The sequence below is a fragment of the Oenanthe melanoleuca genome, chromosome 25 (assembly GCF_029582105.1).
Source record: "Oenanthe melanoleuca isolate GR-GAL-2019-014 chromosome 25, OMel1.0, whole genome shotgun sequence".
Taxonomy (NCBI): Eukaryota; Metazoa; Chordata; class Aves; order Passeriformes; family Muscicapidae; genus Oenanthe; species Oenanthe melanoleuca.
Genome location: NC_079358.1, coordinates 276,104 through 300,863, shown reverse-complemented (window position 1 = coordinate 300,863; position 24,760 = coordinate 276,104). Strand labels below are relative to the sequence as shown.

At 57.3% G+C, this 24,760-nt stretch overlaps 2 protein-coding genes across 22 annotated transcripts; both read right to left on the bottom strand.

The window, feature by feature from the left end:
- Positions 1-1,399: 1,399 nt before the first annotated feature.
- Positions 1,400-20,707, bottom strand: TPM3 (tropomyosin 3). Of its 20 annotated transcripts, none has more exons than XM_056510712.1 (11): positions 20,515-20,707; positions 19,549-19,674; positions 14,174-14,307; positions 13,261-13,378; positions 12,970-13,040; positions 11,573-11,648; positions 11,035-11,097; positions 10,819-10,888; positions 9,008-9,086; positions 7,153-7,216; positions 3,421-3,540 (listed from the first exon to the last, which is right to left on the bottom strand). In XM_056510712.1, exons 1-11 carry the CDS (start codon positions 20,626-20,628, stop codon positions 3,463-3,465), a joined length of 993 nt encoding a protein of 330 aa, XP_056366687.1. In that variant the 5' UTR covers positions 20,629-20,707; the 3' UTR covers positions 3,421-3,462. The 20 variants fall into 20 exon arrangements, with proteins under 20 accessions (XP_056366690.1, XP_056366694.1, XP_056366691.1 ...); XM_056510711.1 differs by lacking the exon at positions 11,573-11,648 and adding an exon at positions 12,146-12,221 and having other exon boundaries at positions 20,515-20,666; XM_056510715.1 differs by lacking the exons at positions 3,421-3,540; positions 7,153-7,216 and adding an exon at positions 1,400-2,544 and having other exon boundaries at positions 20,515-20,658.
- A 3,015-nt stretch (positions 20,708-23,722) lies between these two features.
- Positions 23,723-24,610, bottom strand: CFAP141 (cilia and flagella associated protein 141). Of its 2 annotated transcripts, none has more exons than XM_056510735.1 (3): positions 24,402-24,610; positions 24,054-24,189; positions 23,723-23,894 (listed from the first exon to the last, which is right to left on the bottom strand). In XM_056510735.1, exons 1-3 carry the CDS (start codon positions 24,488-24,490, stop codon positions 23,793-23,795), a joined length of 327 nt encoding a protein of 108 aa, XP_056366710.1. In that variant the 5' UTR covers positions 24,491-24,610; the 3' UTR covers positions 23,723-23,792. The 2 variants fall into 2 exon arrangements, with proteins under 2 accessions (XP_056366710.1, XP_056366711.1); XM_056510736.1 differs by having other exon boundaries at positions 24,054-24,186; positions 24,402-24,566.
- Between the last annotated feature and the right edge of the window lie 150 nt (positions 24,611-24,760).

Here is a 24,760-nt window from a genome sequence, read left to right as displayed (position 1 = left end):
GGGCTTAGAGGGGCTCCAACAAAGCTGGAGAGGGGCTTTGGACAAGTGCCTGGAGTGCAGGGCGAGGGGAAACAGCTTCCAAATACCAGAGGGCAGGGATAGATGGGATATTGGGAAGAAATTGTTCCCTGTGAGGGTGGTGAGGTCCTGGTGCAGGCTGCCCCATCCCTGGAAATGTGCAGGGACCTGAAGCAGCCTGGTCTATTGGAGGTGTCCCTGCCCATGGCAAAGGGGTGGAATGGGTTCATCTTTAAGGTCCCTCCCAGCCCAAAGCAGTCTGTGAGTCTTTGAACTCCATGAAATATGGCATAACCATATGGCACAGAGCAGTTTCTTTCACACAGATGTGAACAATAGTGTTATCATATATCTGAGGCATTAGAGAAAAAAAAGCTGAAGAAAATTACTACCACCTTTGCCTCTTACCTGCAGAACAGAAAACAGTTCTCTTTTACAATGCTGAGTTATTCTCAGGTTCTGTGGATTGGCAGAAATCAGTGGACAGTGTGTTCCCTTCCAAGGAAAACCCAGTGCACTTTCCAAAAATACTCCCAGAATTTTGCATTTCTGTAGTGATTTGTCACACAGAGGATTTTTGTGAATATATGGGAACAGAATTGTGTGTGAGGAAGAGACAGAGATAACATCACAGCGAGGGTTAAGTCCCTTCCCACTCTCTCATTTCCTTATTAGTGCTAAAATCTGTAGCACAATTACCCATAGCACTCCATTTGGCAGCTGCTCGTTGTCAAGTAAACACACATTCCCATCAGATAAATACACTTTGGTGTCATAAACTTACATGGCCACCACACACAGCCTCAGTTCCAGCCTCCTCCTGTCTCCTGTGCAGATGGTGAAACCTGAAATAAAACACGAGGTTTGCTCCCCAGAACCATCAATAACTTGGTAACATGGTTTTCATTAAGAAATGCAACTCCATTTTTAAAAATTATTAATCTGGGAATTAATAGTAGAAGCACTCCTAAATTGGCTTGGAAACCTGCAAGTTGCTTTGTCCCAGAGCAATGAGTGGCAGCAATGCTGATTTCTGTAGCAGACACATCTCCTGCTGCCAGAGTCCAGATTTCAGTGAGGGACAGAGGACAGGCAGCAGTGGTCACTGTAAAACTCTTCTGGGCAGGAATCAGGGGCTGAAGCAGAAGTGTTCTCATTCTTCATCCTCCAAGTATCCAAATCATTTGACAACTAATTCCTGGATCCAAACACTCCAAGGTGAGAAAAGCCAGCCAGCAGCAGAGGAGTCCCATGCAGGCAATCTCCTGCCCTGGAAAGTGCTGCTCACCCTCTGCCTGGCCTCACCACCAGGGCACAGGCATGTACACCACTCTTCATCCCCACCCTCACCCTCCACAAAGTAAAGCCCTGCAGCCAGCAGCCGTGTGGAGGGATCAGTTTTTATTTCAAAAGACAGTAACACAATTTTTCAATTTAGTATCAAAACACTGGATAGGGTTTTTGTCTCCAGATTGGCCCCAAAAACTGCTACAACCAAGCAGCATGCTCCAACCACAAGCTGCACGCTGCCACACTCACCTCACAGCCACGACACACCAGCAATGCACAGCAAGATGGCTTGGACTCAATTAAGACAGTAAGAGCAGTCCTGGGCAGGAGGGAAGGCCTGGCTCCCTCCCTCCAGGTAGGCAAAAACACTTCTCCAAGAACACAAGGCTGTTGTACTTAAGCTGTTAAGTGTAACCCGGTGATGAGCAGTGAAGCTTGGTGCATCAGCACTTAGTGAAGGCAAAGTCAGCCCCAGGGTAGCAATGGGTTACAGGGACAGTGGCTTCTCTAAGCCCTTCAGGTGTAGAGGGGAAGGGACACAATCCCTGTGAAGGTTCAATTGGTTCAATTGTTCTGACAGCTTGGCTTAAAATAAAAAAAAAAAAAACACCAAACCCAAAATAAAGATGCCTTTCACTCGAGTTGTTCCTTCCTAACACAGAGTTACCTTAAAGCTGAAAAACTGAACTGTGCTTTTGGCAAACAGCTCCTGGAAAGGAAGTTTTCCCAACAGGCTTTCATCCCTAGCCTGGCTACTCTCACAGCCAGAACCATCATCTCCATTTCCTGCCCTGCCAAAGCAGGGTGGCCCAGAGCCGATTAACACAAGGTTAATACCAAATTTTAAAGCCAAGAGCTTTGAAGTGTAGCTCACCAGCCTCACAAGTTATTTGGAATGTTTACAATGGTTGCTACAAAAAAGGTAGTTACAAAATGTGTACATCTCAAACATGCTCTCCAAACATTATTGCATTGTTTTCTTCCCTTAATGATGCTGTTTTGAAGCTCTGCCCAACCTGGTGGCCTCTAACCCTGGAACAAAGGAGATTTGTGTTTGGTCAAGTTGGCAACAGCAAGTAAACTCTGGTGCCAGGGTTAGAGGGCAGCAGCAGCTGGGCTGGCAGCACGTGGCAGAGGCAGTGGCAGGGATCCATCACATCTCGTTCAGGTCTAGCAGGGTCTGGTCCAGCATTCTTTGCGTGCAGAGATGCTCCTCTTTGGTGGATTTCAGTTTATCTGGCAGGGAGCAAGAGTCAAGAGTTACCAACCAGCACTGAGCAAGCCAGAATCTTTTGCAGAGAAAGCTTGTGCCAGCCCTTCCCCACACGCTGCCAGAGCAATCCTGGACTGGAGAGCCTGGCTGGGAGCAGCTCTGGGGTCCCTGGCTGGGGGCAGCTCTGAGGTCCCTGGCTGGGGGCAGCCCTGGAGAGCCTGGCTGGGGGCAGCTCTGGGGTCCCTGGCTGGGGGCAGCTCTGGGGTCCCTGGCTGGGGGCAGCTCTGGAGAGCCTGGCTGGGGGCAGCTCTGGAGAGCCTGGCTGGGGGCAGCTCTGGAGAGCCTGGCTGGGGGCAGCCCTGGGGTCCCTGGCTGGGGGCAGCCCTGGAGAGCCTGGCTGGGGGCAGCTCTGGGGTCAGCTCTGGGGTCCCTGGCTGGGGGCAGCTCTGGAGAGCCTGGCTGGGGGCAGCTCTGGGGTCAGCTCTGGGGTCCCTGGCTGGGGGCAGCTCTGGGGTCCCTGGCTGGGGGCAGCTCTGGGGTCCCTGGCTGGGGGCAGCCCTTGCCTCTCTCACTGCTGGTGCTCCCACTCAGTGTGGCCATGGTGCACCTCCAGTCAAAGCTCCAGGCAGTGCTCCACATGCAGGCAGCTCCTCCCAGGGCTTCACACCTCCCCAGCTGACACACGTGGCCCAGCAAGGCACCCAAGAGCAACACACACTTGAAAACCACCCCCTGCAAGTGGAGCTGGTTGTGCCCCTCTTCCCCCCAGCACAGGGCAGGGATGCCAAGCCCAGCAGCAGGGAGCAGACCCCAGCCTGGAGTGGGGCAGTGCCAGCAGAGTGAGGAGAGGGAGCTGCACCTGCCCAACACTACAGGCAGCTGTGCAGTCAATTCTCACATGTTCCTTAAGGCAGGAGGAGAGCAGATCAGCAGCTAGTGCTCTAAGTGGGCTTTACTCCAAAGGTGAGCCCACCCATGTCACTGCAGACATCCACACGCTGGGAGGCTGGGCACACAGGCTGTAGGGAAATGTCCTTTAGGAACAGGCAGAGCCCCAAAGCCACTCCCAACCCCCAGGGCCAGAAACTGTGCACAGAGACACAACAGCTCTCCCTGGACACAGCTCCAGGCTGTGCATTTTGGCACTTGCTCTCAGGAGGTCTGGGAGCTTTCCCAGCCCATTTCAGGCTCAGTATCTGCACGGGGGTCAGGCCTGGGGAGCCACTGCTGCCCCCAAACGCTCTCAGCTAGGACTCCCCTAGGCAGGAATGTACTACAGGGGTGCAGTGTCTTACAGACCACAAGGTCAGTCATTTATTGGTAGAAGCCATTGCTCCATGCACCAGGAAATCCTACAGTCGTCCAGCTAATAGTAAATTAAGTTGTAGCACTTGACAGGCAGCTTCAAGCAGACCTAACTTCACCCCACCCCTCATTTGGGGGGGTGCAGCTATTCTGGTTCCATGGAAGAGCCAGGCTGGACCCCCTAGACAACCAAACAAGACTGCTCAAAAACCAGCCAAGTCTGCGGGTGACTTCACTAAGAATAGAGGTTTCCTTTATATATTAAAAAAAAAAACCTTAAATAAATTACAGGATAAATCCAAGTGCCTCATTAAAAAGCAGCAATTGCATAAAACTGGCAAGTCAGCCAGTGTGAATGATCAGATTTCACTGTGGTCCTCAGCAGTGGTGGTGGGAATAAGCTGGTTTAATGGATTAGTGGGCCCTTGTCAGTCCCACAGATCATGCAGCGTTAGCTTCAGCTCGTTAGAGAGCAGCTGGTTTTTCTCAAGCTGGCTGTACAGGCACTCTGCAGCAGCAACAGGCAGGGAACAAGAGCAAGAGAGAGAAAGGGAACGTTAGTAGAGCACCAAGATGAGCACATCAAAAAAGCTGTCTCCATAATGTGTGCTTCTGAGGACAGCTGGGCTATTCCCAAAGGTTTGTCTTTCTCTGACTTGTGCTTCAGCTCAGAAAGACCACAGAGGGAGCCGAGTGTGGGCAGAAGTGAAAGTGTTGCCAAAGAGGTGCAAAGGCAAAGGAAGGAAGAAGAGACAGCAGAAAGGAGCCTGCAGGCAGGGCTGGGCTGGACCCCAGCAAGGCCAGAGATGTGGGATGTGCTTTAAGCCTGTGGAGCACACTGCAGGAATGAGTCCTGCCACAGCTGCACCAGGAACAGCTTCCAGAGGAGCCACACTGCCATGGCACTGACAGGGCTGAACAGCAGGACATGCACACCAGCACTGAGGATCACAACATCTCACCCCTGGCCTGCAGGACCCTCCCCTGAGAACACACCTGGGGCCACACTGACAACCCAGACAGGACCAGGGGCAGCAGCTGCTTCAGGGACAGGGCAGAGGGACTTCTGGAGCACAGCATCCTCTTTTACATCTGCCCAGAACAACACAAGCTGCCACTGCCTCTGCAGCTGTGGCCTCTCCAGTCCCTGTCCTTCCAGCCCCACAGAGCTCCAGCAGCCACACACACCCTCCAGGCTCATGCCAAGCTCTCATGCCCATCAGCATGTCTGGTCCCTTTCCAGGATCTGTCCCCTCTCAGTCTGGCCACACAGCCTGTCAGCCACAACCAGCCCCTACAGAGAACACATTCAGCATCTCTCCCTGCTCATTTGCATGGGCAGAGCCCTCCCAGCCTGGCAGCTCCAATTCCTGCACTTAGGGAAATTCCAGGCAGTGATAAAACCTCACACACCACCTTAGAGACTGGCAGACCCGACCAGCACCACCTGCAGTGACACAGTGGGATGGGAGGAGTGAGCCTGGAGCACAGCCTTGGCCTTGGGCTTCCCCTCTAATCCTTGTCCTAGGAGGTCCCAGGACACTCAGGCCCCCTCTGAAGGGGAGCTACACCCTCCCTCATTGCTTCCAATCTCAGAATGTTTTGCTCTTGACCAAGACCTGGCTGGGTAAAATTGCAGAAAGCGGAGTAGTTCACATGGAGCAGCCAAAGCCCTCCCCAGTCTGAGCCCAGTCCCTCCAGTGTAACACCTGCACAGAGAGGGGGAAGCTCAACTCAGCTTCACCCTCAGCTTCTCTCAGTCCTCAGCACCTGCTCTAACTGCACCCCACTCTGTAGGACAGGGCAGCAATGCTGAGTGATTGTCCCCTCTGTAAAACCACCAAGGGACCAAGGCACAGGCAAAGAAGCCAGTGATTTTTGTCCTACCACAATCTGGGAGCTGAGGGAAGTTGTGGGCACCAGCACCCTGGCCCATGCCTTGCACAACAGCTCCTACTGCCTGTGAGGGACTCTGGCTTCACACTGGCTCTGAGCAGCCCCAGGGCCAGTTCCCCAGAACCAGGTGATCCAGGCTGCTCCTGGGTCTCCTGAGGGCAGAGGATGAGAGTGACTGTGCTCAGCAGGACTTGGTGCAACACCTCACAGCTTCCAAGCAAACATTCCTGCTCGTGTACAGGGTCCTGATGATTCACCCACACAAGGCAGCAGACTGGAGTTCAGCATAACTAAACTTCCCAGACTTCAGGAACAGCTTCTGCACACAGAACACCTGCCCAGGTCTGCAGCAGCTATGCCATGTCTGGCCTGCCCCCTTCTCTGCCAGCCCCAGGGCAGCCTCACCAGCTCTCCCTGCCACTCAGGGAGCCCCAGGACGTGGGGAGCCCCAGGACCTGGCCCTCCTGGACAGTTAACCTGTGTTTGCAGCACTCCCCCATCACAGCACAGCCCACAGGAACCAGCCTGCACAAGCCCAGCAATCCAGTCAGACCAGATGTCTCCCAAACCTCCCAGGGTAACCATTGCATCACCCACCCACATACCCATCCACCACCCAGTGGATTCCTTCCAGATGAGTGGGAAAGAACCTGCCACAGCCCAGCCCTAGATAACATTCCTGGGAACACCACTGAGCAGAGCAGAGCCACCAGCTCCCCACAGCAAGTGAGGAAGCAGCCAGACCTCCCTGTGAGGGGAGAGGCACTCCCCAAGGGCAGGCTGCCACCTCCCAGCCAGTGAAAATCACTCCTGTGAGATGGACAGGGACCACTGGGGGTTATCTGGTCAAACCTCCCTGCTCAAGCAGAGCTGTCCCAGAGCACATCACACAGGACTGTGTCCCAATCATTCTGGAATATCTTCACACCATCTCTGGGCAATCTGCTCAGTGCTCAGTTACCAACACAGGAAAGAAATTCTTCCTCATATTCAGCTGGAACTTCCTGGGCATCAGTTTCTATGTGTTGCCTGTCCTACTGCTGGGCACCCCTGATCAGAACCTGGTCCACCTCTGACACTCTCCCTTCAGATTCTGACAGACAATGATGGCATCCCTGTTGTCCTAAGAGCTGACAATGACCACTGGACTGGAAACCTTCACATTTACAAAAGCCCTGCCCTCCCACAGGATCCAGATCCCCAACTCCAGCTGCAGCTGGGTTACTGAAGAGTTCTGGGTTCCTGCTTTGTGCTTACGAGGCACAGCTACTGCCCCACATCCCAGGAGAGTCAGACCACACTCTGACGTTGCTTGAGTGCTCCCTCCCTTCCCCACCCAGACCTGCCACCAAAGACAGAGTGGGACAGGTGAGTATGCCCAGACTGTCCTGCCAGCCAGTGCTTCACGTGGAGAGCAGAAGGGCACAAACCTGAGGAAGCCACGGGAAGTGTCCCATGTCTCCAGCACTCTGCTCACGAAGGGCTCTTCGGGCTCTGGGGCAGATGAACCAATCCAGAAAGGAAAAAGTATTTGACCAACCACCACGAGGCAGCACATACTGTTTGGAGAGGCTGACCAGTGTTTATCATACCAGCTCAACTAGCAACAGCACCAGTGGTGACACAGGCCAGGCACCCACAGGCCAGGGGCAGTGCTCAGTGCTCAGTGGGGAGCTCCATGCCACGCTCCCAGGAGGATCCTGCAGCCCTCAGCCCTGCACAAGGAGGGGAGGGCTTTGCAAAAATTCCCTGGCTCAGATGCTCACAGCCCTGCTGCAATGCCCTCTCATTCCTGAAGCAAGAGGCCATACAACCCTCCCCCTGGCACAGGCATCACTGCACACTCAACCAGTTCTGTCCCAGTGGAGACCAGCCAGAGCTCACACAGTATTTATTGGCTTCCAAACCCTGGCTAATGACTATCAGGTGTGTGACCTCCCACTGCAAACCAGCATTTGGCAGCTGGTGCTGGTGAACAGTCCAAAGCAGGCAGGAATGAGGAGTGTCTTCAGTCAGGCAGAGCTCCAGGGCCTCCTGCTGCAACCCCCAACCTCCTGTTTGACCCCACAGGCCCTGTCTGCAGGAGCCAGTAACACACCTCAAAGAAAAATCCAGCATGCTAGTGAGGTCTGTGCTCCACCAAGGGTGACACAGGTTTGAAGGCAATGCTGAAAGGGTTACTCTAAAGCAGCAAGTGGTCACTAAAAACCCATTTCTCAAAAGCAACAGCCATTTATACAGGAACTGTTTTCCTTAAAAAAGGTGACATCATGCTCGAGCAAGAGGCAAGAGAAATACAAAAAGAGCTTTATGGCTCCACGCAAGATATGCAGATGAGAACAACATCCTCCCAGCTCCCCGACAGGGAAAGGGCAGCCCCTCAGAGCAGGCTGTGTCTGGCACACCAGGTCACACAGAGGGAGCTTTGTCTGGGAGCAAGTGCAGCACAACTGGGGGGCTGCTGCTGCTGCATCTTTACAGCAGCCATTCCCAGGGATGCCCTGGGCACAGTAACTGGAAACAGGTACTGGAATTCAGAGTGAGGTGAGGAGAGCGTGAATGCCGGGTGCAGATGCAGAACAAGCCACCAAGCAGAGAGACAAATCCAAAGTGGAGTTTGGAATCACAAGACTTATCTGTGTGAGACAGAAGGAGACACTAATTTTAAGAGAAGCTTCAGTGTTTGTGCACAGCAAACTCTGCTTAGGGAACTCAGGGACACTCATGTTAAGGCTCTTCTCTACGGGGTGAGGACCTGGCCCCTCCTGGGTTAGTGCAAGGACCAGACAGAGCAGTTGTTAGCAGCACCCACTGCAGATCTGAACACAAAGCTGAGGAGCAAAGTTGCAGAAACACACAAGTTCAGCTACTTCCACAGATCAGTTCATGATCCGGCCCATCTCATTGTTGTGGCAATTCCAAAGGAATCCACCTGAGCACTATCCACAGCCTCTTCCAGAAGGAATCCTGAGACCATGGCCCAGTGGCTCCAGCAGATGACAAAGCCACGTTTCCTGAGAAAGCCTTTCCCAGTGGGAATGGGAATTGCACTGGAATTGAAGTCAGAACCCTTCCAGGCCAGCACAACACTTGGTTACACATGCAGACCACAAGGACCTAGAGTTAGAGGACAGCATGCTGGGGCACCTTGGGCAGATCTGTAGAAGTAACCTGGACAGCACAGAGCCATCAACTCTCCAACTATGGAAACCACAGCAAACCAAGCAAGCACTGGCACTCCAGGCTGCTGAAGCGAGAGGCAAACACCAGCCAGCTCATATTTACATGGAAGTCATGTCATTCAGGGCGTGGTCCAGTTCCTCACTAATTGCTTTGTACTTCAGTTTCTGGGCATAGAGCTCATCTAGAAGAGTTCAGGAGGAGAACAAAAGGAAAATAATGAGGGAAGGCAAAGGAGTTCTTCCAACACTCTGGGGCAGGAAAAGCAGGATGGGATTCACAAACAGAAGAAAATGAAGTTAGATGTGGAGCCATCACGACTCTGTCTTCATCCCCAGCCATGAGCAGGAGGGTTCCAGCAGCCTGAGGACTGAATGACCCACAAGTGCCTTTTAGGATTGCAATCCAGCTCCAAGGGCAGCAGAGCCAAGCACTCAAACAACATCACCTTGTAAAAACAAGCTGTCCAGCTAGGTCAGCAGGAACCAGTGTCAGGAGGAGCAGCAGGAAAGGCAACTCCATCCACTTAGGGAGAAGCTTGTTACACCTAAGGAGAGCACTGATAATTGAGGTGCTTTGTTCTCACCTGTGTCTCAGTGCAAAGACTGGCTTGGGAGAAGTCAGTCATGTAATAGAGCTGGGCATCAGAGGAAATTCCAATCCTGCAGGTAGCAGTGAGGGGGGAGCAGACTGGCCACACCAGAGCTCTCCATCAGATAATGGAGCAGACAGGCAGCTCCCACCTCCAGGGAGGGGCGGGCCTGGGACTGTGCTGACACATCCCTGAGCCCTGCAGAGCTGGCACAGCCTCCTCCAGCTCTGGCTGCCTGGGCTGCAGTACAGCTGGGCATGCTGTTAACAGGCTTGCAGAGCCTGGGGAACTTTGTCAGCTGTCCTAAGCTAGTTCATTTCAGCAGCAAGGCTGTAGACCAGAGCCAACTCTCAATCAACAGGTTTCAAGGGCAGCATGCAGGGACTTGGAGGACTTTTTGCAGTTCCAAATAAAAGCTTGTCCTGGATCATGAGGTGGCTCAGATTGCTGCTTGGCTGCAGTTCTGGAACAGCTCAGCTGACACCATTGCTATTTCTAGATAAGCCTCCAGAGTGACTCCAGACAGTAGGATGGTGCTTTGTATCTCTAAGAACTGGAAATAAAAGACCACAAAGGCACACCTGTGGCCAAGGTAGGAGACCTGTAAGGGTCTTGGTTTACCAGCACCACCACTCCAGCCACAGCAGTCCATAGAAGAATCTGGCCACAGTCCCAGATTGAAGGGAGGCAGCTGAAACCTTCTCCTTCTGTGGCTTGGGGCAAGGCTCTGTCATGGGTGGCCTCAGGAGTGTTCCTGAAGAACTGTGTGAAGGAATGAGAGGAGGAAAGGAACCCACCCTTGGCACAGGCTGACTGTCCCATGGACTGCACTGCTGGAGATTTAACCTTGATTCAGGACTCACACTGGGGAGTCTGAGTCTTCATGGGGGCTGTTTCAACACTCACTGACTCCTGTGGTTGACTTGCAGTAGCCAGCACATGCATGACCTTCTGCACACAAGGGTCTTACTGTGACCAATTCTTACAAGTTCAGGTGTTCCTTCCCTATACCACTCCTAAATAATTTGGATTAAGCTGGAGCACAGGGATTTAGTTACATTCCTGAGGGCATCACTACCAAAATACACCAGCTATCTAGGTAAGGCCAGATGTCTGGATCAGCTCGAGACCTGCTGCAGCACAGCCAAGGAACTGTTTGCAGAGCAGAGGCACAGGGCAGGACTCTTGCCCAGCCTCACATTGGAGTTATGGTCCAAGGAATGAGGAGCACAGCAGTCTCTGCACTCTCCAGCCACCTCAGAGATAGCCCTCCTTAGCCTCTCACTCAACACATATTCTTTGGTTTCCTATCCCCAGAATGTACCTTCCAGATCATCAATGGTCTTCTCCAGCTTGGCTACAGAGCGTTCAGCAAATTCAGCACGGGTCTCTGCCTGCCAGACAGAAATGAGCCATTAGTGCAACAGCTCTACAGCAAAGGGCATCAATCAGCTCAAGGACATGGAGTCTCCCACCCTTCACATCTCTCCCCAGCCAAGCTGAGGCCAGCTCACCCAGCTGGGCCATCCTGGTCACTCACCTCTTTGAGTTTATCAGTCAGAATCTTGATCTCTTCTTCATATTTATCCTCTTTTTGAGAGTACTGTGGAAAAGGAGTCAGCAGTCAGCAGCCCCAGATACCTCCCTCTCCACAGAGCCCACACTACAGAGGGCAACATGAACTCCTCACTGCAGCACACATGCCAACAGAACCTTCCAACTGGGAGCTGTTCATATCCTCACCCAAGTCCAGCAGGACCGGGTCAGGCAGAAAGTCTCACATCATGCATGGAACACAAACTTGGATGCAGAGAAATTCTCATCTTAACATTTTAACAGCTTACACATCCTGGCTGATTGAGGCTGCCCCAAGGCAGGGAAGGGCAGCCAGGCTTCCTGCACCCCAGTTCCCACAGCCCTCCAATGAAGTATGTCAGCCCTCCCAGCAGAGCAGGCACAGCGCTCCTGGCTTGCTTAAGACTGCAGTTGAATCATTTCCACCCCAGTGGGTGCTCTGCTGTTTACACACCCTCCTAGCACAACAGCAATGTTTCTGGCCCTGGGACAGGCAGCCCTACCTTCTCAGCCTGAGCCTCAAGAGACTTGAGATTGTTGGTGACATTCTTCAGCTCCTCCTCCAGCTCGGAACATTTACTGTGGGGTTTTGTAAGGAAAGGGGGGAAAAAAAGGAAAAGAAGAAGTGGGAGGGAAAGACAGGAGACAAGAAGTGAATCCACGTGCAGGGAAGACCAGGAAGTTCTTTAGGAGACTGTCTGAGATCAGACTGGATAGGACCCTGCTTTGAGGCACCTGTGCAGAAAGCAAGTTCCCTTTTTGCCTCCGAGCTCAAGTTTGAAGTATTCTGCCAGCACATGCACGGGGCACAGAGCTGAGCAGTGAGATGTGGACACAGGTTTCTGCCAGACTTTGAGTCTCCAAGGAGGAGTTTAGTGTGCTGTATGGAGGGAAGCTGTTCTGATGGACAGGAGGACAGCCACCACCACTCAGAAAGGGATATTTATGGGCAGAGAAGACAGAATGTTCCAGGAGAGAGAGAGAGAGAGAGAGACGCAGTTAAGCTGAGGGGAGGAGCATACTGAGGAGACCACATGAGTTCTGGTTTAATGGTTCAAGAAGGGAAAGGTTAGTACCTTTTTTTCGGCAACAGACAGACACTTCAAGTTCTGGTCCATCACTCTGATCTGCTCCTGCAGCTCCCGGCAATGACTGTTAGTGACGGTCACACAGGGGCACAAGCCAGGTAGGGGCAAGGTCAAAAGGAGCACCAAAACCACACCACCACAGAGCAAAAAAGGGGTGGGAGGAAACACAAAAAAGTCATGGTCACAACATGCACGTCTGGGCGGGAAGCACAGTGCTGCTGCTGCTGCGTGCACACCAACTGTGTTAGACAAGGCCCAGAGCACAGAAAGGCCCTGACCAGCTCCTCCAGGATCAGCTCAAGCATCCAGACACAGGAAAGGGGCCCAGACACCAGGATTTGTGTCTCTGCTCTGAGCAGAGGAAGCCCAGATTTCTGTTCAGCAGTGCAGAAGCCTGTAGAGGTTACTGCAAATACTTGGAGAGGCCACAGCTCTGCCCTTGGCCACCCCATATGGCCCTTCAGCCCCTGGCCCAGGAGGCCTGTGCCACTTCAGGACAAGCACCGTGCTCTGTGGCAAGGTGAATGATCTTGTGACTGCACACACAAAGCAGTGCTGGTGAATGCTGGCAGAGGGAGGCTCTCCAGCCTCCATGCAAAGGGCAGAGCATCTCCACCCAAGGCAAATGGCATCACAAACTGCATGTCCTAGGTGGAGCTAATCCTGTCTCAAGGAGGGAAGTGCTTTCATCCCTTTCCCTTGCAGACCTACACCCACCCTGTGCTTCAGGCCTTGTGTAACAAGGTTAGCAATGCAGTGTTAGTTCCCATGCAGAGGCAGAGCTGCCAGGTGCAAGCAAGCAGGCTACTCACGACTCTGCCAGCTCAGCTCTCTCTTCAGTGCGCTCCAGATCCCCTTCAATGATCACCAGCTTCCGAGCCACCTGCAAAGGAGAAGCAGATAAGAGGAAGGAGGACAGTATTGCACTTCAGGCTCTGCATAGCAGTGAATGGAAGGAGTGCCTGCAGGAAGCTTTTGGCCAAGCAGAGCACTGCTGTAGCTCTGCTAAGAGCCAGGCTCTGCTGCTAGGTTTGCTGCTAGCAGGCAGGAGACCCAACTCTCCTGGCCCAGGTCAGTCATACCAGAGCACCCAAAGGTCTCACCTCCTCATACTTCCTGTCTGCCTCCTCTGCAATGTGCTTGGCTTCCTTGAGCTGGATCTCCTGCAGTTCCATCTTCTCCTCATCCTTCAGAGCTCTGTTTTCAATAACTTTCATGCCTCTGCCCAAAAGCAAGCACAGGGAAGGAAAGTGTGTAAAAAAATCTTGGGACCAGCCAGCAGTGCAATGAGTTTCAGAGCACTAACAGCACTGCCCTGCTGGCACAGTGCTTCCCAATATGCCATGATTCCTCTGAGTGCAGAAGTGGCACAGGAAGGCAGAGGCTGCTGGGCTGATGTGAATACAGCAACCTCAATTGCTTGGAATTAACTATTCCTTGGAACATTCCTTCACTGATCACCAGGTTCCCAGGCCAAGGGAAGTGCAGTGCTGCTGAGAACAAGCTGTCTCAGGGACTGGGCACAGCCAAGCCAAGCACTTCCCCATCTGGAATGCAGGAAGAGCCAAGTCTGCCTTTATGGCAGGCCACCAGCTGGGCCAGGCAGCTCAGGTGTGTGCAGGAGGAAGCACACCAGACAGCTGGAAGTGGACCACTCCCCTCTGAATGACATACCAGGTCAGGGAGCATGCTGGCAGAGGCAGATGGAAGAGAGGCTGCCCCAGCAGCAGCCACCTTTCCAAGGCAATGGTGTCCCTGAACCCATGTATTTCTCCTCCTTAGGAGGTGGGGATGCATGCTGGCACATGGCACTTCCCAGCCTCAGGTTCCAGGACACTCAAAGCCATCAGCAGCCTCAGGTTCATCTGCATTGTTTAAAGTGCTCTGCATAAACAGGTACCAACTCCCACATCCAGCCTTGATGTGGGATCTCCTCCCCCACTCTGGGAAGCCCAAAATGTTGACGGCACTGGACCCTCAGTGTTTGATAGAGTGCAAGCAGGAGTTCTTGCTCACCTTTCGCTCTCATCTGCTGCCTTCTCTGCCTCTTCCAGCTTCTGCAGAGCTGTGGCAAGGCGCTCCTGAGCTCGGTCCAACTCCTCCTCTACCAGCTGGATGCGGCGATTCAAAGATGCCACTTCTGCCTCAGCCTGGAGGGAGCAGAGGAGGTACTCAGCCTGTGCAGGTTTAGCAGCTCAGATCTGCCACGGGGTCAGCAGCAGCACACAGAAGCCCAAAGCAAACCCAGGATGCTTCAGCCACTCTCCCAGAGGCAAGCAGCACACTCAGCTCTGCAACACTTCCTGCACAGCAGCTTCCTGCAGGCTTCTCACTGCCAGCCTGCACTGCTCTGACAGCTTGAGCCATAAACACCAGGGAGATGGCTTACTCCAAGGGCTGCCTCTGCAGCTGCCAGGATCCTGCCAGGCCATTCATCACAGCTCTGTTTATCCACCACGCCAGAGCTGGTGACAGCTGCCACTTAGCACAGAGTCAGTTTACTGGTGTGATCTGGACTTGAGCTTGAGGCAAACCCTCTCACCAGCAAGGTGAGAAGGATTAACACGTTCAGGGATGTGCCAGGCTGTATTGGGTGCTGAAAGGCTGGGCTGGTCACAGGTGCTGCCCAGCCCCAGGGCTTGTCATGCACTGCCCACAGCCCCAGCAGAGACCCTGCAGTGCTTGAGGCTTCCTTCCTCCCAGTGACTCACTAACAATCCAGAGAAGGAGCAAAAGCCTTCTCCAGTCTTGAGACAGGTTGAGGAAGCTGTTCCTCAGCAATAGCTGCCTTGGTTTAGTCATACACATTGGGAGCTGGTGAAGCTGCTGGGGAAGCTGACAGCCTGCAGACATTTGCCAGAAATGTGACTGAGGCTTTAAAGAACTGGCATAGATCAGAGGCCGTCCCACCCCCCCAGCCACTGCAATCCATGTCCTAGTCAGCCCTCAAAGAGGCCACAAGCCAGCCCTCATGGCACTGTGCTGGCAACAGAGATGGTGGGGAACAGAGCATGCAGCTTTGTGCTCAGTTCATCACTCTGTGGCAGAGCTGCTTGCTCGTGCTCAGGAAGGCAATACAGCACTGCCATCACCTTGTGGCTGGCTCCAGCATTGAGTCAGAACACAGCCAGGGCAGACACAGAGGACAGGAACTGCCCTTCAGTGCTGCTGAAAACAAAGCACCTCAAGGCCAAAGAGGAAAATCCCTTCAGTGGCACTCCTCTTCTGGATCAGACCCAGACTAAACAGTCAACTAGAGACTTGCAATCTTTTTGGGACCCTGGGGGCATGACCTGATAGGCCCCTGCTTACAGCCACATGCACCTTAACCGCAGCCAGAGCCCACAGGAGCCCAGATGTTTTAGTGACTCTGACACCCCAGCAGAGCCCCCTTGGCGAGCCCAGAATCCTGCTCCCCAACAGGATTACAAAGGCTCCAGCAGGAGTGCAGCCATTCCAGGGCAGCACTGTGATCTTCTGCAAACACCCAGGCACATGCCAGGCAAACACGAAACACCCCAGCTGCACATAACAAAGCATCCTTCCCCACACACTGCTCCTCACCGTGCTGGAGGAGGGAGGAGCAGAGTGATGAAAGGCGCCAGTGTTACACTGGGGCCCAACGCCGGCTGTGTCCAGCTCCCAGAGGGGCTGTCCAAGCTCCCCCACTGGCACTGAGGCACCCTCGGCAGGCCCCAAGACCAGGCTGGGAGGGCACAGAGCAGCTCCCGGGCAGGCACACCCGGCTCTGGAGGAGCCCACACCCCTCCGGTGCCCAGAGCCAACGCCCACCCTGCTGAAAGGGGAAGCGGTCTGCCCGAATAGGAACACAACACCTTACACAGAACTAGGAAGGAGACTGCCTGACACCCATCTATCCCTGTTTTCCCTGTTAACGGGGCTACCAGCTGTTGAGGTGGAGAACCTCCTCCTCCCATCTCCTAGGCAGTGGAGACACACCAGCACGCTGGGCCTCCACTTCTTGACCCTCTGAACTGCATCACTTAGCCCTGGCTTCCTGCAGGCAGTGTTCAACCCACCCAAAAACCACCCTTAATTTTGAGGAAGTGCCTCTCCCCTGCTGCAGAAGAGCCTTTACATCTCCTGTTCTGCTGCTCCTCTCTAGATACAGATGAAACTGTCAGGCTCTCCCAGAGCACAGGGTGGCACTTTCAGGTGACTCTTCCAGGCACCCCTGCTAAAAGTGGCATGTTCCTGTTTTTCCCAGCTTCCTTCACGAAGGCAGCCCTGAAACAGGGAGCACCTGGAGCCCAACAAATCAAGTGAGAAGCTCATCCAGGCCTTCGGGACTCACCATTGCTCCCCCAAGATATTTAAGAGGACTCCCCAGGGCCAGGCAAGCCCTGGGTGCCATACTGGGAGCACTGGTTCTCTCCTCAGAAGGAGATTCAGGAGATACACGCCTGTCCCCATGACAGCGCTGCTATTGCAGGAGAATTCCTTATGTGGCTGCAAAGAAAGAGCCAACTGAGGCCTGGGAGTGGCAGGAGCTTCTGCCACGGGCCTGGGCAGCAGAGCCACAGCGCTGTCACCGACACAGGCTCGAGCACTCACAGGGAGTCACAGCAAAGCCACTGCAAATTCAACGAGATCATGCTCAGATTCCAGCAGGGACCTGCGAGTGTCACCCCAATCCCCGTCTCCCAAACGCCACCAGCCTCGCCCGTGTCCCAGGCCCCCGAGGCCACCTGAGGTGCCGCCCGTGTCACCTCACGGCTGTCCCCAGCCTTGCCGGCGCTGCCAGCTCAGATCCCGCTGTCCTGCCTCCTCCCTCCCTCCTTCCAGGCAATGCCGCCCAGCGCTGTCCCGTCCCGCCCCGCCGGTCTCGGGGGATCGGGCAGGATGCGGGGCTCGGAGTTTCACAGGGCTGCGCCGGCCGGTCCCGGAGAGCCGCTCGCTGCTTCCATCTTACCCAGCAGCTCCGGGCTCGGGGCCGCACAAGATGGCCGGGGCCTCCCCGCCCCCGGCCGGGTCCCCGCTGCCCGGCCCGGCCCGGGACACCGGGAGCAGCGGAACACCGACAGGGCCGATCCCCGCGGGCTCGGTGTCTGCTCAGCACCGCGGGCCACAGGACACAGAGCCACGGACACAGGGCAAGCGCCGCGGTCCCAGCGGACAGCTCGGCCCGGCTCGGCATCAAACGACCCCCGGGCCGGGCGCGCCGCCCGCCCGGCTCTGCCCCCGCGCGGCGGCCCCGCCGCTACCTGCTCGCGGTTGCGGCGCTCGGCTTCCACCTCCCGCTGCAGCCGCTCCGCCCGCTCCTCCGCATCGTCCGCCTGCTGCTGCAGCACCTGGATCTTGCGCTTCACCGCCTCGATGGTGGTGGCCCCGGCCATGCTCGGTGCCTCCGCTGCTGCCCCGCCGCCCCCAGACACCGGGACCGCGCCCGGAACGGCCGGGCGGAAGTGACGTCACTTCCGCCTCGCCCCGCGGGCGCGTTACCGGGGAGATGAGGAGCGGCCGCCGCGCCCGGGGCGGGGACACCGGGACCGGGGGGAATAGGGACACCGGGACCGGGACCGGCGGGAATGGGGGCACCGGCACCGGCGGGAATAGGGACACCGGGACCGGGACCGGCGGGAATGGGGGCACCGAGACCGGGAATGGGGGCACCGGCGGGAATAGGGACACCGGGACCGGCGGAATTGGGGGCATCGAGACCGGGACCAGCGGGAATGGGGGCACCTGCACCGGTGGAATTGGGGGCATCGAGGCCGGGACCGGCCGGAATGAGGGCACCGGCACCGGCGGCAATGGGGGCACCGGCACCGGGCAGGGGACAGACACACACCGGGATCGGCCCCGGTAGGACGGGCACACGCCAGAACCGGGCACCGGGCCGGTGTCTGTCCCACGGGGACATGTCTCCGTCCTAGGGCCGTGGGGGCACCGGGACTGGCGTTACGTGTCACAGGGCCAGCCCGGAGCATCCACATGAGTTTCCCTGCCCTGCCCCACGTCACCCCCGCCCCGCTCCGTGCCCGTTCGGCCCCGGGGCTGCTCTTGGGCACCGGGGCCAGCCCTGGAGAATGGCCAGGCTCTGCCGGGGCCAGGAGCCCACAGCTCTGCAGCAGATCCTGCTCCCTCCTTCCACCCAGGCTTGTTTCCATGTGCCAGATCCCAATGGGCCGAGGCACAGCCCTCCTGTCTCAGGGCAGATAACCAAGATCAGCATTTGTCAGAGCTGGGATCTCGGTGTTCCTCGGTGTCGTGAGGGGCATGGAGCCCCCCAAGAGGTCAATAAATGCATCACGGAGCCCTGTAATTCTCATTTCCCACAAAGCCTTTTCAGCCGTGCTTCAGCACGTGGGTAGAAGGGAAAGGCTCCGGGCTGCTGGTGAAACCCTCGGCTGGCAGGCAGGTAGATGCTGCAGGAGCAGCGTGTTTCCAGGGATGAGGTGGGAATCAGAAGGGCTCTGCTGGGCTGGAAGCACCCGGGAGGCAGCTCTGCCCTTTCAACACTCCAGGGTGCAAAACTCCTGCATTTCCCAGAGCCGGGGGAAACTGGGGAACCCCCACGGGAAAAGGGGCTCCAGGTGCACAGAGAGGGATCCACGAGGAAGCAAATGGGGATGTGGTGACAGCAGAGAAAACGCCAACGAGGAGCAGCGGGAGGCAAGAAGGGTGTGAGGGAGGGAAAGAGCTCCCAAGAGCTTTGCAATGCTGCGCTTGACGCAAGCCGATTCCAGTGCAGGGCTGGTGACAGGGACCTACAAGCAAAGCTGCAGGGTGACAGATGTCCCAGGGCTCTGGAGCTCCCAGCTGAGAGCAATCCAGTGCTGTGCTGGGGCTCAGGCGCTTCCCCCGGGCACGGCGGGAGAGGCCAGGGCGGCTCCTGCCTTCTCAGCGCCAGAGAAGGGCATCGCTTTGACACTGGAGCCCGAGACATCCCCGCAAGGACTGCCAGGTCTGACAGGTGATGAGCGGGGCCTCATGCCCGCGATGGCAGGAGAGCGGCCGCCGCCTGAAACCCTGCACCGCTCGCACCATTGTTTTCCTGGAAACCGCCGACAACAATAGCCGGGCTGTGCAGCCCATGAGCCTCCGCCCTCAGGGGGATGAGGGCTCCCCCTCCTCCTCCTCCTCCTCCTCCTCCTCCTCCTCGGAGCTCGGCTTCTCCACCCCCAGCCGTGACTCAGAGTTTCCTGGGGACACGTGGACCCCACATCCCGCACTTGATGGGCTGCTGCCCTCCGGGTGCATCCTTCACGGGGCCATTCTCTGCTCCTAGACACCTACACAGCTTTACCGGGACTACACTGAGCCGGACAGGGACTCTGCAGTGTCCCCGAGGCGTGGGGAAGGGCTGCAGCTCCGCCAGGAAGGGGGGCAAGGCAGCGCTCAGCCTGCACCCTGCACTCCATACGTACGTCCGCCGCCTTCTTCTCTGCCAGCTCCAGCTTCTCCTGGGCGTCTTTCAGCGCCTCAGAGTATTTGTCCAGTTCATCCTCTGTCCCCTTCAGCTTCTTCTGCATGGCAGCTAGCTCATCCTCCAGCTGGAAGGACAGTGGTGTCACCACAGGTAGACACCACTCTGAACCCCGGTGCCCCAAGAGAGTCCTGCCTGCCCCATCCCTGGGACCAGCTCTGCCCCATAGCATCCCTCCTGCCCCATCCCTGGGACCAGCTCTGTCCCGTGGCATCCCTCCTGCCCCATCCCTGGGACCAGCTCTGTCCCGTGGCATCCCTCCTGCCCCATCCCTGGGACCAGCTCTGCCCCATGGCATCCCTCCTGCCCCATCCCAAGCTCAGCTCTGCCCCATGGCATCCCTCCTGCCCCATCCCTGGGACCAGCTCTGCCCCGTGGCATCCCTTCTGCCCCATCCCTGGGACCAGCTCTGCCCCATGGCATCCCTCCTGCCCCATCCCTGGGACCAGCTCTGCCCCATGGCATCCCTCCTGCCCCATCCCAAGCTCAGCTCTGCCCCATGGCATCCCTCCTGCCCCGTCCCAAGCTCAGCTCTGCCCCGTGGCATCCCTCCTGCCCCGTCCCAGGGTCAGCTCTGCCCCGTGGCATCCCTCCTGCCCCATCCCAGGTTCATCTCTGCCCCGTGGCATCCCTCCTGCCCCATCCCAGGCTCAGCCCTGCCCCGTGGCATCCCTCCTGCCCCATCCCTGGGACCAGCTCTGCCCTACAGTGTCTGTCCCTTTGCCACATCCCACCAGCTGTCAGGGACCGAGTCCGGGACAGCCCTTGGTGTGCCCTTGAGCTATGGGATAGTGGCGACTGTCGCACCCTCATACCCCAGGCAGAATCTCTGTTGGGTCTGGGCTCAGCACAGGCAGAAGCCGCCCCCCAACACCCCTGGGCTGGGGGCTGTGGCTGTCTGCTCTACCTGCTTGCTCCGCTCCTCCGCCTGCTTCTGCTCCGCCTCTGCCTGTTCTGCCCGGTCCAGGGCGTTCTCCTTGTCCAGCTTCAGCATCTGCATCTTCTTCTTGATGGCCTCCATCCTTGGTGGGACACAGCAGTGGTGGGCAGCGGGACGCAGGGCAGACAGTGGGTGGATAGAGCAGCTGTGTTGCCTGAGCCCCACTGAGCGTTTATCAGCTCTGCCGAGCACAGGGGCTTTGCCTTTCTTGGGCTGACCCGCCTCCCCACCTTCCCAAAAAGTCTGTTCTCGGGACCCATTGTGCATCCCGGGGGCTACCAGTGGTCACAGCCTTATTTGGGCTCCCGAGGACAGCTGGGGTGTTATAAAAAGCAGCAGCAGGTCTGCGAGAGGGGGTCCTGCATTGTCCCAGGTGCCCCCTCCCCCGATGCAACGGGACACCCTGGCTGGTGACCCGAGTGCTCGCTCAGGATGTCAAACTGGGTCCTTGCAGCACTGGCACGAAACCCTCGCCCCCCATTTGCCTTCCTGGGGGGGCTTAGGGTGTTTTGGTGGCCCTGGGCTGACATTTACCCTTGCCCGGGGGCGGCAGGGAAAAGGGCAAGATCATCCTGGCGCTATTTTGGGAGCAGGGGCTTGGCTGAGAATGTTTGGCTCTGCAGGGAGCAGGAGGGGAAACTGCACCCAGCACCAGGGGCAGAGCCCCCAGGAGCCCAGTGAACCCTGAGCCCAGCTCTGGCCATGCTGATGCTTGGTGCTGAGATGGAGAATACTGTTGGCAGCTGGAGGAGCAGATTCCCCAGGGGCAGGGAGGAATTCTCAGGGCAAGTGATGATTCTTCGTCCTCAGCCAAGGAATTTGCAGGCTCCTTGTGCCAACCCAGAGGTCCCACTGGCCACATAAATCGGTTAGGATCTCCCATGGAAGAGACCCACTGCTCCCACCCAGGGACAGATGTTGAAGGCTAAAGGGGTCAACATCCACGGACCTGGTGGAAGCTCCAGGCACCCTGGGCAGGACACTGGACGGGACAGTGCCCACCAAGGGCCCTGAGCAGTGGCTGCACCTCCATAAATAACCCCCCATGCCAGGGCAGTGGGAGCAGTGCTGGGCACAGGGCCACGGGCCTTTGTATTGTCATCATCCCTGGCGTGAGCGGGGGGACAGGTGGCAAGCGTTGACACCGCTGCCATCCCAAACCTCCGCCAACCCCCAGGACGGCGCTGGGCTCCCCTCTCATCCCCGTGGAGATGGGGAGACAGGTTTTATTGTGGCAGTGAGGACCAGCAGAAGGTGCAGGACAGGTGCAGAGGGCCCCCCGGCCTGAGGCAGGGCACAGGCAGCATCTGGCCAAGTCGGTGCTGGGTGTCCCTGGCGCTGTAAGAATATGTTTGATATTTAGTTGGTTTTCCAATAAAACAACCTAATATCAAACATATCAGACAGAGACAGGGGCAGGTGGAGGTGGGAAGACCCGGAGCTCTGCTGCCTGTAAGAGAAAGAAAAGAACACGCTGAGAGCTGGGGCGGGAGTGGTATCCAGGTGTAACCCCCGAGGCACTGCAAGGCAGTGCCCAGCCTCACCTCAGTGCCTGGAGCCTGCTGGGCGCCTGTGCCGGTACTGGGCTGCTCGGGATGCAGGGCTGGAGCAGGAGACGTCCTGTGGCTGGGATGAAGCTGGAGCAGGGCAGTGCGGGCTTGGTCTCCTGGCTGGCACGTCAGGGCGCACCGTGACATGCAGTACCATGGAGCAGCATGTCATGGCAGGCAGCGCTGGGACCAAGGGGACCCCACATCCAGCACCACCTTACCTGGGCCGGCTCGGGGGACTCCGCTGCGCTCTGGCTCGGGGGTCGCCTGGGCGCCGTTTATAACTGCCCTGAGCAGGGGGACGTGGCCAGCGGCAGCCCTGGCCCTGCACACGTGGCCTCGTTCCCATTAATTAGCACCCATTGACGTCCCCTGCCCCCTCCGCGGACCCCCGCGCCCTTGCTGCCCAGCGCTGCCGGTCGATGCGGTCGATGGCCCCGCGCCGCCTGCTCCTGCCCCTGGTCACACTCCTGTCATTAGCGGGCTGTCAATACTGCGGGACCAGCCCCGGCCTGCGGGCCTGTGCCACCGAGGGGCTGCACATGACCCTGCCCAAGGACGAGTCCCATTGACACAGGGGAGTGGTGCCTCACATCCCCTCGCTTTGGGGGAGCTGCGGAAACTCGTGGGAGCATCTCTTCCAAGGAGCAGTTGGAGGGGCTGTGTCACCCTGCCGCATCCATTGAGGATGGATGTCCCTGGTGCTGGGTGACAGAGACAGGACCCCGAGCCACGCTGAGGTAGCTGTTGGGACCAGGGTGGTGGTGTCCAGTGACAAGGGCACTCGGGATACCATGGAGGGCTGGAAGCACAGCCTCCCCACACCACAGCACTGCTTTGCTGCCGTGGGACACATCAGCCTTGGGAATGGCACTGGGGACTTTGTGGGGGTGCAAGCTTTAGGGGACCAATGGGACAGGACATGGGGCAGCCAGAATCCCGAGTGCCATGGGAAGGACAGGAACACAGCCTGGCCTTGGGGGTCAGGGGCTTCAGCCTCCTGAGGTGGCCACACAATGAGGTGGCAGTGGGGACAGCGGGGACACACGTGGCAGCAGCAGTGCCAGAGCCGGGGGCATGTGTGTGGCAGGGGGTGATGTGATGCAGCCTGACAGCCGAGCTAATGAAGGGCCGTGGGGGGGGGCGCCGGCCCAGCAGCCCCCAGCCCTGTCAATAAGCAGAGCCAGAGCAGCATGATGGGCCCTGGGGCTGGGAGACACCAAGGTCGGGCACAGGCAGAAGGGATGGGAGGTGGGGCACAGGGCCCTCCCAGCCGGGGAGCACACAGGGATCCTGGGGTGCCTGGACGGCAAGTGGGGACAGGGAGCATTGCAGCCAGCCCAGGCCTCTCTCCCTGCTGCTGCAGGGCTGTGCCACACGGACAGCAGCACTGTGGCACACGGCACGGCACAGCAGAGCTGTGCTGGGGCAGGGACCCGGCGCAGAGCCCCAAGCCTGGCGAGCCGTGCTGGCTGTGCTGCCACCTCCTGGCGCAGCCACGGGCAGGATGAAGCGTGCAGGACCCAGGCACCCAGCGTTGCAGGCGACATGTCTGGATCCCAGCCACAGGATCTGTGAAGGGCTGCCCTGGGCTGTCCCATGCCTCACATGCAGCAGCCTGTTTTGCTCAAAGTGTTTTACTCTCGGTCAGGAGCTGGGCAGTGCCAGGCCAGTGCCACACACTGGGCTGAGCACTCAGAGCCGCTCCACATAGAAGGCTTTTCCCTGCTGGTGCAGCTCCTGCTGGTGCTGTAGGTGCTCATCCAGGATAAGCTGGCACAGGGCATCTCGGCGGATCTGCCGGTACGGGGGCTGTGCTGAACTCCTGCATCCCCCAGCTCATCAGCCCTGGGAGATACTGCTCCCCAGGATGTAATGGAGCAGGACAAGGGGGGCACCCACCCCAGCAGCAGAGGCCTGGGGACCCCAGCTGTACCAGCCCCTGCCCAGCCTCACCAGTGCCTGCTCCCTGCCCGCCAGGTGCAGCTCCAAGTCCACACGCCTCTTCAGCCGCGGCTCCATGAGGCACTGCAGCACCCCAAGGGACGATGCCCAGCACTTTGGGTGCTCCCTGGCCTCCTGCCTGCAGCTACTGAGACAGAGTGGGCATGTCAGGGATGCAGAGATGTTTTCCCCAGCCTGCCCTGTGCCAGAGATCCTGATTGCCCACAGATCCTCAGCACGGGGGATTCAGCCCCCAGGGCGCTTTGCTGGCTCTGCTTCTCCAGGAGCCTTGTGCCAGCATTCCCATTTGCGTGGCCTGGGGTTTAACCTGGGCACACACAGCCCACTGTCCCCACCCACCTGCTCCCAGGACAGCTTCCACCTTCCCAACTCTTGCCCTGTCTGATCTCCTGCTGCAGTGAGGAGCTCTGGCTGTTTGGTACTGCCATGGCCAGTGCCACGGGGACTCTGCAATGGCCAGGGTGTTAATGGAATAGCTTGGCGTTCATGGAATACCTGGGCAGTAACCGGCACCCTGGTTACGGTAACAGCCTCCCAGTTACTGTAATGGTGGCACCCTGGTTACCGTAACTGCTAACTGCGTGCCAGTTACTGTCATGGCATCTCAGTTCCCATAGCAGTAATGGAGCATCCTGCCTACCATTAATGGCTTCCTGGTTACTCTGTAGCAGCTTCCCGAGGGATGCAGCCTGCTGATG